General features: G+C 53.1%; 3 protein-coding genes across 4 annotated transcripts in view; 2 read left to right on the top strand and 1 right to left on the bottom strand.

Annotated features, from left to right (window-relative positions):
* Positions 1–1014, bottom strand: part of NDUFA11 (NADH:ubiquinone oxidoreductase subunit A11) — an 11952-nt gene extending 10938 nt beyond the window's left edge. Inside the window, exon 1 of the mRNA XM_015412237.1 lies at positions 875–1014. Within this exon, the coding sequence (XP_015267723.1) occupies positions 875–956 (82 nt within the window). The 5' untranslated portion in view covers positions 957–1014. The remainder of the gene's footprint in view (positions 1–874) is intronic.
* Positions 1015–1101: 87 nt separating this feature from the next.
* On the top strand, positions 1102–4249 carry VMAC (vimentin-type intermediate filament associated coiled-coil protein). 2 transcript variants are annotated; one of them, XM_015412241.1, is made up of 3 exons: positions 1102–1288; positions 1405–1454; positions 3862–4249. In XM_015412241.1, the coding sequence occupies exons 1-3, from the start codon at positions 1124–1126 to the stop codon at positions 4196–4198; spliced, it is 552 nt and encodes a 183-aa protein (XP_015267727.1). In that variant the 5' UTR covers positions 1102–1123; the 3' UTR covers positions 4199–4249. The 2 variants fall into 2 exon arrangements, with proteins under 2 accessions (XP_015267727.1, XP_015267728.1); XM_015412242.1 differs by lacking the exon at positions 1405–1454 and having other exon boundaries at positions 1102–1338.
* Positions 4250–12430: 8181 nt separating this feature from the next.
* Positions 12431–15011, top strand: part of CAPS (calcyphosine) — a 5379-nt gene continuing 2798 nt past the window's right edge. Inside the window, exons 1-3 of the mRNA XM_015412239.1 lie at positions 12431–12564; positions 13622–13689; positions 14239–14337. Coding sequence (XP_015267725.1) covers positions 14255–14337 — 83 coding nt within the window. The 5' untranslated portion in view covers positions 12431–12564; positions 13622–13689; positions 14239–14254. The remainder of the gene's footprint in view (positions 12565–13621; positions 13690–14238; positions 14338–15011) is intronic.

The following is a 15011-nucleotide window of genomic DNA, read 5'->3' on the forward strand; positions in this document are numbered from 1 at the left end:
TTTTTTCTCCTGCTACAGACAGACTAACAGGGCCACCCATCTGGATCTCTCTCTTAAAGCAAGATTGGGTTGATTTAGAGCATTGCCTCCTGGAAGCCACTTTAAGTTAGCCAGACAGAACGGAGGTCAAACCCGCTCGTAATAGGAGGTGGGAAGTGTTAAAGGTGCTCTTGGATGCCAGCAGACCCCTCTCTTCCTTTCAGAGCAACCCCAGCGATGAAAGCCTGTTCATCCAGAGTCCCTCTCAAGCAGCCTGGATTAAGTGGTTCAGGTTCCTTCCGTGTGGACCATCCTGCTTCCCAAACTGCTGTGACACTGGTGGTGGTGGGGGGAGCTTCTGCGCAGTACTGTCCCCAGGTTGGCTGCAGGTGTTCCCCCGCCTGCTTTGGGATACATTTTTTCTTGAAAGGAAAGCAGGACAGAGAAAAATGCGGAGGGGATGCGCTCACTCCCTTCCCACCCCGTCTCCCGTGACTCTCTGCTGCACAGAAACCACACTGAGATTAAAAGGGGGGAAAGCAAAGGAGAGGGAGGGCAGGAGGGAGAACCGCCCTGCGCCGCCAGCCCGGGGGCGACTTCCAAGATTTAACCCACTCTTCGTCTGGCCCAAACAAACGGGGCAGCCGAAGGAGACGAGGCCCGCCCGCCCCTCCGTGAAGAAAAACCCCGGAGGGTGGCCGCGCCGGGCTGCAGCTGGTCTGACCGGCCGCCCGATCCCGCGTCTAACCCTTCTGAAGCCCCTCCCCCCCAATTCGGAGCCACTCCGGATCCAGACAGCGAAGGTCACGCGGAGGAGATTCTCCCACCCCACCCCCGCCACACCGGGGAGCCGCCCCGAGCGGCCCCGCCGCCCGCCTTTCCGGCTCTCCCTCACCGAGCCCGGCCCCGAGGCGCCCCAGCAACCAGGTCTTGCGCGGGCAGTTAGTGCCCTCCGGGATGTCCCAGTAGCCGGACATGGTAGCGGCGGCGGTGGTGGCAGCAGCGGCTCCGAAAACACCGCGAGACTCGGCCAGCCCCGCGAGAGCGAGGCGGGGCCCCGGCTGGACACTGGCCAATCGGCGCCCGGGAAGGCCCCGAGGGGGGCGGGCGGTGGGCGTGGCCGGAAGGGCAGCCTGCTCGGAGGATGTCTTCGTCGCCCGCCGCCCCGTGCGCGCCCCCGACGCCCGTCCAGATCCGCGAGGCCAACGCCCACCTGGCGGCGCTACACGGGCGCGTGGCCGAGCTGGAGCGACGCTTGGCGGCGGCGGAGCAGACGGTGCGCGGCCAGGCCGAGAGCCTCATCCGCAAGGACCAGGAGACGCGCGGCGCCCTGCAGAGGCTGCGGGAGGACAAGGACAGGTCGGGGCCGGGGCGAGGGCGGCGGAGCAGACGGTGCGCGGCCAGGCCGAGAGCCTCATCCGCAAGGACCAGGAGACGCGCGGCGCCCTGCAGAGGCTGCGGGAGGACAAGGACAGGTCGGGGCCGGGGCGAGGGGGCACGGTGGTGGTCGGGGCATTCTTTCCGGGAGGGAGCCTTGCCGTAGGCATGCCAGACCCCAGGAGGGAATCATCCTCGGGCTGCAGAGGTCAGCTCCCCCCCCATAGGGAATGGGTGCTTCGGGGCGGGTGGTTTTACCCCCTCCGAGGTCCCTGCCCACCCCGGGCTCCAGCCCCCAAATCTCCACCGGTTTCCCAACCAGAGTCTGGCAAACCTTTCCCCCGCCGGTGGCCTGCGCGGGACCTGGGAGGCCTGAAGGGTGGTGGGCAGGGAACCCGATCCTCCCCCCCCCCCCCCCCCCCTCAACACCTTGTCCGTGCCCCTTGAACTGCCCTATCTCCCCCCTGAAATCAAAACTCGTATGACTTTAGTTTTCGAGAACTTGAATCTGAGTCAATGACAACTAGGAACTGAAGACCTTTAAAAAAAAACAACCACCAGGTAGTTTTACCGAGACATTAAAAACAGATTTTTTAAAAAAGGTGGTTCGCTGTGTTGATCTTGAAGCAACAGAAAAAAAAGTTTGAGTCTAGGGGCACCTTTAAGTCCAACAAAGTTTAATTCTTGATATAAGCTTTTGTGTGAACATACAGGAAAGCTTATGCCCAGAATTAAACTTTGTTGGTCTTTAAGGTGCCCCTAGACTCAAACGTCTTGCAGTGTGTGTGTGTTTTCTCTTCTGAGTACTAGTGCCTTAAACCAGATGTCTTAATTACTCAGCTCAGGATTAGGATCTCAATCATTCATTCTCACATTCATACACACACACACACACACACACATATATATATTCATCCTTGAGGATCAGAAGACTGACTCTTGAAAAATGCAGTAAAAAGTTTTTGGGTCTCAGAATTTATTTTCAAAATGAAGACATTATTTTTTTTAGAAAAACAAATCAATCCCTCAAAAATACCTTTGAATAAATCTTTTCCTCGTGGTTGGCAACTTGCTATAGATCTGTTTTTCACACGTGGATGGGCTGGTGTAGTTTCCCTCTTTCTACTGTGGCAGCCATGGGGCTTCCACATGGTATCTTTCCAGGTCTGTAGCTACGGCGGGGCATTTTGGGGGCCTGCTCCTTTAATTGAAAGCCAGACCCCACAAATAGCAATGCCAGAAACTTTTTTTTTTTAAGGTTACTGCCTCCTCCCTGGGCTGCTGTTCTTTTGGGTCCACCCTGCACCATCACAGAGCCTTCTCATGGAACTCTCTCGGGGTTGGGTTTTGCTCTTGCGCTGCTCAAAGGAGAGACACCCCCCAACCACCCCCGCTGCCTGCTGGTGGGGGTGGCCAGGGCAAGAGCAGGTTGGTTTGCCCTCAGGCGTCTTTCCTTCTCCACCCAATTAGCCTCCCTGGGAGAATTAGTGTCGCTTCAGTGGCTGCCCAGTCACCTGCCAAGCGGGGTCTGCCTGGCCAAGCCTGTAGCTACAGTGGGGCATTTTGGGGGCCCGCCCCCTTAATTGAAAGCTATGCCTCTTTTTAAAAAAGGTTACTGCCTCCTCCCTGAGCTGCTGCTCTTTTGCGCAGTCGCAGAGCCTCCGTGGCATTCTCATGGAGCCGCTTCAGGGCTGGGTTTTGCTCTTGCTCTACTCAGGGGAGATACCCCCCCCCCCCCGGCTGCCTGCTGCTGGCGGTGGCCAGGGCAAGAGTATGGCGGCTTGCCCTCCGGCTTCCTCCTCCTCCTGATTAGTCCAGTTGCCTGCCAAGGAGGTACTGCCTGCACTTGTACCCTGAGAGAAAGAACTTCTCCCAGGCCTTTTGCAACTTCCCAGGTAAACCCTCCTGGGCTTTTTCACAATGTGCCGGACAGGGGGAGTCATGCAGCTCCATGGGACCCCCAGTTCCAAGGCTGCCATGCTTTAGTCACCAATGGAGCGGATCCGAAACTGCAAGAAGAGCAGGTGAGTGCATCCAGGTGCGGGGCACATTGCAGCGACAGCTTCACGGGTTGAAAGCCGGACCGCCAGCTCAGCTGATTCTAAGGCTGCTGTTGATTGAAACGGGGCGGATTGGGAGAGTAAACGGGCGCTGCTCCCCCTTGCTTAGGTCATCAGTGCTCTGAGCAGCAGGCTAAGCCAGTAAGTTAAATTCTTCAGATTTTTGTGATGCGGCTTTCCTGTCACGTGAATGTTACACTTGGGAGCAGAGCTGAGGCCGTAGTGGCTCCGTCAGCCTTGTGTGCTGTGGTGACCTGGCAATTGTGAGAACGACCCTGCTCCCAGGGAGGCCTTCTCCAACTTTCACAGCATTCACACAGTTATACCCAGGTCACTATGCCGCTGGGCCCACTTGTGGTGCCGTCCCGTCCGTAGGCTTGCTTCTGAGACTCGCTGGCAGGGCTGAATTCCCCTTCACGGCCCTCCCTCTCCTTTCCCTCCCCAGGGAGATTGCTGTGCTGGAGGGGAAGCTGCTCTCCTCGGAGGAAGCCGCGCAGGAGCTCCGGGGGCTGCTCCAAGAGAAAGAAGCCGTGATCGCCCAGCTGAACCACCGGAGTCACCTGCTGACCAAGATCTGCCGCAGCCGGCCCGTCCTGGACAACGTTTTGGCGTACATGGCCGAAGGGGAGCGGCTGAGCCCCGTGCCCGGAAGCCAGGGCAGCTCTCCGGATTGTGGCCTCTTCCTAGAGGCAAACTGTGCCCTCGGCTTAGACTCGAAGGACTTTTCTCTGTGTGACGATGACGTGGAGTCAGGCAAGAGCTTGTTTGGGACAACAGTGTGAACAAGACCAGCCACGGTTACCTTCTCCTGGGAACCCCCTCCCCCCCCCCCCCCCCCCGGGATGCACAAGCCCCTTCTGTGGGATTCGAAAAGAATGCCTTGACACCCGGGAACTCTGCCTCAACTGGATCTTGCACCCACCCGCAGGAAGCCCTTCAGCCCGGAAATGTTCTTTTTGGTATGCTTGCGGATGATCAGTGCCCTTGATCCCTGACCCCCTCTCTAGCTAGGACTGGGGGCCAGAGTGGCCTGTCCGAGAAGCAGCACACCAGCCGAGGGGGCAGGCCCGTCCACCCCGTCAGCTTCATTCCCGTCTGCTGTGGGGCGGTTCCCTCTTGGTGCATCTGCCAGCTCCCTGTCATTCTCAGCAGAGGTCCCCGGTGGGATGGATGGGTCACTCGGGGTTTGCACTCCCATCAGAGAGAGAGATATATATATATATATTATATCGGTGGGATGGATGGGTCACTCGGGGTTTGCACTCCCATCAGAGAGAGAGATATATATATATCCCCCCCCGTTTTTTGTGGTGGGGGTGAACAGTGCTTCACTCAGGCCAGGGAAGGAAACGCAGCAACCTCTGTCTTTGTCCCATTGCCCGTCTGCCCTTCAACTTGTCTCACGCTTCCTTCGTTAGTTTTGGTGTCGGCCAGAACCTTGGAATGATGTCACACACACACACACCCCCGGAGGCAGCAGCAGAACTGATGCTGATTGTAGCCATCTTGAGTGTTTTTAATGGGGCGAATTCTCCTTAGTTTGATAAAACTCATAATAGGAAGCAAGGCATTTATATAAGTACTGATGGAATTTTCTAATCACCCAAACTTGTACACTATAAAAGACGCCACGCTTTGTTCTCCCCTTAACTGCCTTCCGCCCCCTAAAATGTCTGTGCCCCAAAGCCGAGACAGCCGAGGCTGGTTTGCAGACAAGAGCCAGCGGCCTTGACGTCATTTGCAGAGCAGGCTGGGGGCCCTTCAGTGTCCAGGGTTCCTTGCAGGGCAATTCTCTTAGCCAGAGCAGGCAGAGTAAGGCAAAAGTCCTGTGCTACCTTAAGGACTTAGCACATTTCTTCTGGTAGGAGGTTTTGTGAGGCTGGCTCAGCTGCTCTTCTGGTGCAGTAGCAGCGTAGGGCCTCGTGGGGCCCCATTTCCAAGCCCTAAATGGGGGTAATGCAAACTAAGAGCATGCCACATGACCCAGTGTTCCCTCTAAGCTGAGTTAGTGTGAGCTAGCTCACAGTTTTTTTAGCCTCCGGCTCACACGTTTGTTTTAGCTCAGGAAGGATGGCTCCAGAGCAAACTAATTTATGTAGTAGCCAAATCACTTGCTCACAGCTTTAATGCCAGCAGCCCACAAAGTAGAATTTTTGCTCATAAGACTCCAAGGCTTAGAGGGCGCATTGGCCACATCCAGGGATGGTGTATAGCAGAGGTCCTAGACACGGTGCCCACGCATGCCAGGGCATCCACCGACATCTTTTCGAAAGTGGGCAGGGCCAGGTGGGATAGTTGCCCGGCAATGCTTCTGATTGCCCACTGAGGATTTGATTGGCTGTGCAGGTTTTCTAAAATGTTGCTTGGGCAACGGCTGCCATGACAGCACACCGTTTTGTGGCTGGCTCCGCCTCCTGTGGTGGCCATTTTGGGGTTGCACTCACCACACTGTGTGGGAGCGCCCACAGGCTCAGAAAGGTCGGGGACACCTGCTGTATAGAATCTCACATGTCTACACCATTGTAAAGAGGTTCTGACGCCACTGCTAAGCGTCGGCATTCACCTCCTGGTCCTGGGTGCCTGGCTCTTCCGCCGTTGGTTGTCTTGGACTTCCGAAGAATCCCCCTCCTTGCATCATGCTCTCTTCCCAAGCTTGTTTTGCGGCAGCTCTTCCTATTCTCCAGCCATGTATGGTCACCAGACTGATCGAAGTAGACGGGTTGTGATCCCAAGTGCCTTTCCCGTAAGCCGGCCCCATTGTATCAGATGGGACAGACTCCCTTGTCAGCACCTTCAGGATTGGGCCATTTCCACGGAATGGCTGTTCTCATAGTGACAGGCTAAGCCGGTTCCTCCCCTGCCTCTTCTGGCCTACAGAAGCAGCCACAAGTGCCTGCATCCCGCTTGGATTTTGTTACACGGTGTCCTTGGTCTAACTTTTCCTTGGTGGATGCAAAATAAACGTATTTTGGAATATCTGCCTTTTGGTCTGCCATTATTGTTCCTTCTCCCCCAACCCTGCCTGGCTTAGATCTCCCTGGGTCCGGTTGGTCTCTTATTTTGAGAGAGCTGACTTACAGCCCAAGTGCCAGGATGGGACCTGGGTATCAAGCACCCTTTGCGGCACACAGAAAACCCGAGGCTCAGTCTCTCGCTCAGGGGCTCCAGGGGAGTGGGGTTGCAATGGAGAGCAAAACGGGGTTTACGTCAAGTAGCTTCCTGTGCAGGTCCAGGCCAGCTCAGAGGAGGAAAGTCCAGGTTACATTGTAAGGAGCACTCTTCTCCCAGAGACCTTTTCCACCTGGTGCATTACTTGATCGGGGTGGGGTGTGTGTGTGCTCCATCCCGTCAGTCTCCTTTGCCAACACAGGAGCTCAGCACTAGAGGAAATGTTTCAGAGGGAAGGGACGTGTCCCTGCTAGGGGTGTGCAAAAAAAAAAAAAGCTGGTATTTTTTTAGTTCGGGTAAATCAGACCTGAAAAATATCGGTAAATGCCGAATTTCCCCAGTAAAATATCAGTGAGGTATTCGGACTGGGGCTATATTCGGTTCCGATTTACACCACCCAAGGGAAAGGAGACATGTTAGAATGCCTTCTTTCCCTCTGGTAGACCCTACAGATTTCCCTGTCAATTTCACTCCCTGCCAGCTAAAAGATTGGGAAGGGAAGCAGGCATGTTTACAATGCCTTTCTTTCCATCCCCGATATCGGAGAGGGAAAGAAAGGCATTTAAACCCAACAGCTGATTGGCGGCTGAGCCAGCTGTTAGGTTTAATGAGACCTTTTTCATATAGCAAAATGAACCTTATGTGATAACCGAAATATACCGACAAGGTATTTTTCGGGTATTTCTTCGGTTCGGCCATAGCCGAATGCACACCCCTAGTTGCATGTTGTGGGAGGCAGGACAGTGTGTCGGGGAGGAAGTTAGACTTTCTGGGGAGATGCTGGAGAGTGAATCGAAACCGGAGCTGTTTGGCGTTAAGGTGCCAGGGAAAGCTTCAAGGTTTTTATGATCGGGGGGGGGGGTTTCCGTCTGCCTCCTCTTCCTCAAACACCTGGGCCAAGTCCCTGTAGTCCATGGGGATTGAGTCGAGCTCCCCCTGAGCTAAGCACACTCGTTCCAGGACTGAAGGGGGCATCTCCCCCCACTCCAGCTTCCACCCATGGCCATCGCATCGGGGATTGGGAAAATGCAACACGCTGGCACTCCACTGCACATAGGGGTCATGGTCTCGCAGCTAGGGGTTCCCCAGAACCATTGGAAAGCCTGGCTGTCAGATTAATTATGAACCAATCCACTGCCTGTTTTCTCAGATGCGAACCAATGTAATCCACTCGGTGTTCTTCCAAGGTGAACGTGGGGCCCCAGTCCTGCAGGAACTTGTGCACTTGTAACAAGAAGGTAGGCTTGTCTGGTTTACCATCAAAAGTGGTGTCCAATAGCTCGCGGTGTTGCTCTGGCTCCGATGGCAGCATGGCTGGAGCAGGGGGCCCAGCTGGGACGACAGGAGGTGCTTTGCCCCAGAGGTGCTTGCCCTGGAGGTGCCTGCCCCAGCGGCGGTGGGGCAGGTGCTAGCTGCTGCCACCCCAGGTCTGGCCTCCCCCTGCCATCCGGGACCTGGCCTCGAAGCTTATGTTGGACAGCCATGGCGATGAGTCTTGGTAAATCCAGCATCATTTCATGCAGCTCACGCCTCAGCTCTTTGGTTTCCCCACGGAACTCTCGCACCCGTTTTATGTCCACTTCCTCAGCAATGGGGATGCGGCCCGGGACTTCTCGGAAGATGCTCCTGTAATGCTGTGGGTTCCTCTCGTACGTCACCATTCAGGGGTCAGGAGTTAGTGCCCAGCTCACTTCCGTCCATGTGGGGATATGGGCCCACAGGTCTTTGTTCCATAGTTTTCATTTCTGTGCCATCTCTGGTGGTAACCGGGGTGTCCTCGTTCTCTTTGCCAGCCATCGGTGTGAGGTACGGGAACTACAGGGAGTTCTAACACTCTGTCAGACTCCTGGAGAAATCAGTTCCCAACAACAGTTTTTCAAAAGAATAGAAAGTTTATTGAGACATTGATAGGATCCCGACTCTTAACATTTCTGTGTTAAAACTGGGGGAAAGTGCGTGAAGCGGTGCGTGGGAGCGGTGGCGCAGGCAGTTAATGCCTGCAAGTAACAGCACTAGCGAACAGCCACTATGGCTGTTCGAGACCACCGCGGCCGGGGTGAGCTCCTGGCCCTAGTCCCAGCTCCCGCCCACCCAGCGGCTTGAAAGTGTCTCACGAGTAGACAAATGGGTACTTGCCATAGGTGGCAGGGGGCACCCACCTCCTGACGGGGTATGCCAGGAGTGCGGCTGTGGCAGAGGCGGCGGCGGGGGAGTTATGGCGGCAGCAGAGACGGGCTGAGGACGTGGCGACGATGGTTGGAGGCGGAGCTGTGATGACGCGACGACGATGCAAGGACGCAGCACAGTGGAGCCTGACGGACGTTAGCCGAGCTGCAGTCAGAGCACCCACGCACCAAACAGAATACCAGCTGAAGCCTGCCGAGGATGCCGTCGGCCCACCCGAAGCGCCGGAACTAACATCAGAAACCGCCCGGAGAAAAAGCAACAGCAACAAAAACGCATGCCGCTGGGTGCTGGTAGGCAGCCCCCCCCAAAAAAAATGAATTGTGGCCCTAGATTAGGTATAATCGGTACATATCCTCTGTAAACCGCTCTGCGACCCTCCGGGGCCAAGGGCGGTATAGAAATCGAAACTATAAATAAATATATAAATAAATAAACTATAAATTCTATCTAAATCAAGCAAGACCCTAATGTTCCGGGGCCAATAACACCTAAGCTACAGGCCCGCCGAAATAACGGCTCATAGTTCCCAGGGGAAAGATGATGCCATGCCTGACTGGGACTCAAGATTACGTGTCTGGGTCGAATAAGATAACGAAGCAACAGCAGAGTGGCCAAAAGCTAAAGTAGACATTCTTCCCACTCCCCTACATCACCATGGCAACCAAGCCCGAGAAAGCAGGTGAAGTTGACAGTTCCACTGAGGAAGCGCTCTGTCAGGAAGTTCTTCCTAATGTTTAGCCGAAAGCTCTTTTGATTTAATTTCAACCCGTTGGTTCTGGGGCGACCTTCTAGGGCAACAGAAAACAGCTCTGCTCCATCCTCTATGTGGCAGCCATTCAAGTACTTGAAGATGGTTATCATATCCCCACTCAGCCATCTCCTCTCAGGGCTAAACATACCCAGCTTCTTCAGCCTTTCTTCATACTATTACTATTAGCTTCTTTCTAATGGGAAAAGCATCTGGGGCTTGAGCTGCTGACTGATAAATGCTGCTACAGGTGAGATGCCTGGAGTGACTGCCTTTCTTCAAGGGTCCCACCCATGTGCTGGAGATTAAGTTCATAAATGACTTCAGCAGGCTCATCATGTGGTGTTATCCAGGTTATCTCCTCAGGAAAATATAGAGATGGAAGAATCTTGCTCTGTCTGCAGACACTGATTTGAGTATTACACGGTAGTGAAGCCTCACAGTAAAGGTGTAGATCACCCTGTGAGCTAGGTGTCAAGTCCTGGACACAATTACTCCCACAAACACTCTTGTAACAGCAAGATTTGTTTATTAGGAGACAGAGAGGTTCCAAGCATGGACAGCTTATGTGTCAGAACTGGGTTCCAGATGCCAGTCCCCCCAATATAGTAAAAGCAGGAAAACCCACATATGCCAAATGACCAATCACTTCTGTTATTCAGCCCACCACACATCTGCCTTTGCCCCTACGACCGCCCCTAACGCCTGCAAGCTAACGGTTATTCTATCTAGAAGCTCTGCAACTACAAGGTCACACCGAACAGTGAATTCATACGCATCCCAAGATGTTTACAGCACACTCAGGAGGCTCCTGCGTGAGAACAGTTAAGAGGTAATGTCACACTCTGTCTCTAGTTTGCCATGATTCGTAAGGGGAGGGAAATTCCTGAGGGAAGTGAATGGCTGAGTTTGTGAACTGCTCTATCATAGGCAACATAACTCTTCTCAAGATACCTCCCTTCACAAGGGATGACCTTGAAGCCAAAGCTATGTCTGCTTGGCTGTCTTAGATAAGGGATCCATGTATTCACAGGTGGGGGTGTGTGTAGGAAGTGTGAACGTTTATGGAGTGTGATTGGATGTACTGGAGGGGGGGGGGCTTCATTTTATCTGTCTATAACTTTGGATTCTCCCGCCAGAACCCCAGTTCTGACACAGTACTGGTCTGGCCTGGAACATGATTATTTCTCAATGAACAAATCACTGCCAGAGAGTGTTGTTGAGAGTAACTTTGTTGAGGAGTCTGACAGGTAGCACTAACCAAGCAAAGCAGACAGCCATACACAGTCACTCCCCCCAGTTCCCAGCAGAGAAGATAAACAGGAATGGAAAGGAACAAGGTTACATCAGAACTGTAGAAATACATGTGACTCCATATGGAAATACATGGCAAGCGAGGCCCGAGCTTGACAGTAGGTTAGGCTGAGAGAGTAACTGGCCCAAGGTCACCAGCAATCTTCCATGGCAGAGTGGAGACTCAGTCTGACAACTGGCTGTCGGTGGGAAAGAAGGCCTGGACCTGAGTTGAGTTTAAAGGTAAAGGTTCCCTTGCTCGAAAGCCAGTCGAGTCCGACTCTAGGGTTGCGGTGCTCATCTCCGTTTCAAAGCCGAAGAGCCAGCGCTGCCCAAAGACGTTACCGTGGTCATGTGGCCAGCATGACTAAACACCAAGGCGCACGGAACGCTATTACCTTCCCACTGAAGTGGTACCTATTTATCTACTTGCAATTTCTTGCTTTCGAACTGCTAGGTTGCCAGGAGCTGGAACTAGAGACGGGAGCTCACTCCGTCATGCAGCAACTCGGGTCTTGAACTGCTGAACTACTGACCTTCCACAGCCTAGAGTTCAGTGTCTTAACCACTTTGAGCCACAAGAGCCCAAATGAATAAAACAGGTCAAATGGGCTGAAGGATAGATCCCCCCCTTCCCATTTACAGTAAGCCCCAATTGCTGCCCAGAGGGAAGTGGCAAGACGTGCCTAACCAGCCAGGCACAGGGAAAACCAGCACCAAAAATGGGCAACCACAACAGCCACATATAGGGTTGCCAACCTCTAGGTGGGAGCTGGAGATCTCCTGGGGTTACAGCTGATCTCCAGGCAATGGAGATCAGTTCACCCAAAGGAAATGGCTGCTTTGGCGGATGGACGCTGTGGCATCCTCACATGTCCCTGCTAAGCTTCCTGCCCTTCTGAGGCTCCATGTCCCAAATCTCCAGCAATTTCCTCACCCAACCCAGATTTCAATTCACTGCTCTTGTAGAAAATCTCTCGTCTTCAGTGTGGGGATGACATTGTGCAGTTTGGTGTAGTGGTTAAGTGTACGGACTCTAATCTGGGAGAACCGGGTTTGATTCCCCACGCCTCCACTTGCAGCTGCTGGATGGCCTTGGGCAAGCCGTAGTTCTGTCAGAGCTGTTCTCTCAAGGACAGTTCTGGAAAGAGCTCTCTCAGCCCCACCTACCTCACAGGGTGTCTGTTGTGGGGAGGGGAAGGGAAAGGAGTTTGTAAGCCACTCTGAGACTCCAAGTGAAGGGCGGGGTATAAATCCAACCTCCTCCTCCTCCTCCTCTTCCTGGTTTAGCCTCTGCCCCTCGAGTCTTCACTATACTTATCTAGGGTTGCCAAGCTTGTTTCCAAGATACAATCGCACAGGCTGGGGAGCCACTGGAGCATTGTTGTGAGAGACAGAGAGTTTCATGCCCTCAGCTCGTAAGGGTAGAGCCATTCCCTCCCCTTCTCCTCTGGGTTAAGGTCAATAAAACAGGACATTCTGTCCCGAAGAAACTATTGGCCTCTGCTCAGGATGGCCTGGAAATGGGAAACCCTACATTTCACAGCCCTCCTGAAGCAGGCAGCTGACTGTTCCGGGCATCCCCCACCCTTTGCAGTCGTGCTCGTGTCACATCTTGCTCTGACCGCATTGGCTTCTCTCGGGATCTTTCCAGTCCTAGCAACTGGGGAACCATTGCTATAGAGATCGCGCTGAGCTCCTCCAACACAACAGAAGAGCTGGAGTTGCGGTTTGAACAGAGCATAATTCCAGGTAGGGGCAAACGGGGGAGCCCACAGAATCTGGCAGCAGTAGGCGGGCGGGTGGGCGCTGGGCATAAAAACTGCCAGGGGTTGGGCCGGGGAAAAAAAAGTGGGGGAGGGAGGCCTGTAAAAAGGGGGGGGGACAGCGCCCATGGAGACGTACCACCCTTTTCTCCATCCTTTGGGCAACACCTCTGAAAATCCAAAGTGGACCCTGACAAATAGAGATGTCCACATTGCTCCGCTCTGCTCTTGCAACTCAAGAAAGCCCCACTTTGGTTTTGCTTCTCTGTTGTTCATTTGTTTCCTGGCACCAGCCCACCCCCCACCCCCCGTCCATTTATCAGCCTGCCAGCCACATACGTTTTTAACCTGCCCTTCTTCCAAGGATCTCAGAGCAGCCAATGTGGTTCTCCCTTCTCTCTTATCCTCATGGAGAGGGGGCTAGACGGAGAGGGAGTAACAGGCAAGTTTTCTGATGGGAGGGGGGGAGGAGTTCCACATACCGATTTTCATAACCCATTACATTAGCAGTCAATCAGCATTATATGAAATATGCTGGACAAGCAAAAATACTGGGGAAGTGGTTCAGTTGACACAGATAGTACATGGATATGACAATAAACAGACATTCGCTGTTTTCAGAAGGGTCCCCCACCTTGGTTATACCAGATGCAGGAAATGCGCTCCACTCAAGAATTCATCCCAGTATTTCAATTATTATGACTACACTCTGTCCATGAGCAGGAACCCAGCTGCAAACTCATAGCTGGCAGAAAGTAGGGGATTGAAGGAAGAAGCCCTCAAGCTCATGCTTATGCTAACGACTGGGTGAATCAAGACAATGGTTTACCTACTGGAAGGTGACATCCAAAGGGACAGGGAGGGAAACAGACACATTGCGAGAATGTGTTCTCTTCCTCTTGAAGCAGGGAGATCAAAATGTCCCCAGCATGGAAGAGACTTCCCAAGGTAGATTATAAAACCCTGGACAAAAAGAAGCGCTCTCTTGCATCTTGCTCTTGACTTGAGAACATAAGCCATGAAAGACTGAACTTTTACTTTAGGGACTCCATCTTCATCTCGTCCACACAGCAGGGGACAACAGGAAGAAGTCCCAACCCAGAGAACTAAGGTAATGCTGAACTTTGAACTACTGCAACTTCAAGCAGAACTAGCCTGTCCTATTTAAACGTCATTTAGGAGAAGTACCCCAGTGTGGGGATTGGGGACTGCATGTTTTCACCCTTTCTTTGTACTCCTGCCCAGCCTGGATGCTTGACCAGACCATGTGTATTTTATTAAATTTTCTTTCTGTGTGTATTTTTGTGTATGTCTGTGCCCAGAAGCCATGGTTGAATTCTGGCAACCCCTAATGGGGCTTGGACATTTCAGAGAGGTGGCCTTGCCTCCGCATCCCGGCCCTGATATTCCTTGGAGGTCTCCCATCCAAGTACTTGCCAGGGTCGGCCCTGCTTAGCTTCTGAGATCTGACGCGATCCGGCTTCCCTGGGCTGTCCACGTCAGGGCAAATATCTTCTGTTTCAAATGCCGTAAGCTGCAGGTGATGCTGAGCCCTGCCTAATAGAGAAGAAATGGCCCGGTTTGAAGTGTGGGCATCCTTTCGGGCAAGTGAAGACTGAAAGGGCACAAAATCAATCCCAGTTTTACTCTCCTTTTTCAGGGTCAAGGACCACAACATGGAGGCAGGCACTAGAGCCATTGTGAAGCTCAGAACAAAGTGTCTGGAAAGAGGAGCGGCAGGAATGAAGGGTCTTGCCAGGTATAGGTTGAAGGAGGGGGATATTCCGAGGGGGAGGATTTCCAACTTGCTCTCCGTTCTTCCTGCTGCTGAGCTAATGGCTGATTCGCCGTGGTGTGTGTGAAATAAGCAAAAGGCCCATCTAGTTCAGAATTCATTCCCCCAAGATAACTTATCTTCAGGAAGCCCACAATTATGGCACGACAGCAAGCGCCCGCCACTGCTCTTTGTCCACCAAAGGTATGCTGCATCTGAACATGGAGACTTAATTTAGCCTTCATGTCTCATAACCTTCATGGGATTTCTCCTCTTTGGACTGTCCCCTTTTAGAGCCATCTAAACTAGTGGCCATCGCTACATCATGTGGCACTTAAGTCCCACAAGTTTACCCATTAATTTAAACTCTTTATGTATCTGCATTGAGTGGTTTTCCTTTTGTCTGTCCTGAGTCCTCTAGCCCACCCATTTCATTGGTTCTCCACCACTCAATATTCCAGGAGAGAGAGAGAAAAGGTCTCTCCACTGAGTTTCCCCACACCATGGTACTTACAGAGTTCTTCAATGTTCCTCACCAGCTGGTTGTCAAGAGGGGAAAATGCCCTATAAAACGTAAAGGTTTCCCTTGCTTGAAAGCCAGTTGAATCTGACTCTAGGGGGCGGTGCTCATCTCCGTTTCTAAGCCAAAGAGCCAGCGC

This window comes from Gekko japonicus, unplaced genomic scaffold, assembly GCF_001447785.1.
Source record: "Gekko japonicus isolate JY-2015 unplaced genomic scaffold, Gekko_japonicus_V1.1 scaffold2815, whole genome shotgun sequence".
Taxonomy (NCBI): Eukaryota; Metazoa; Chordata; class Lepidosauria; order Squamata; family Gekkonidae; genus Gekko; species Gekko japonicus.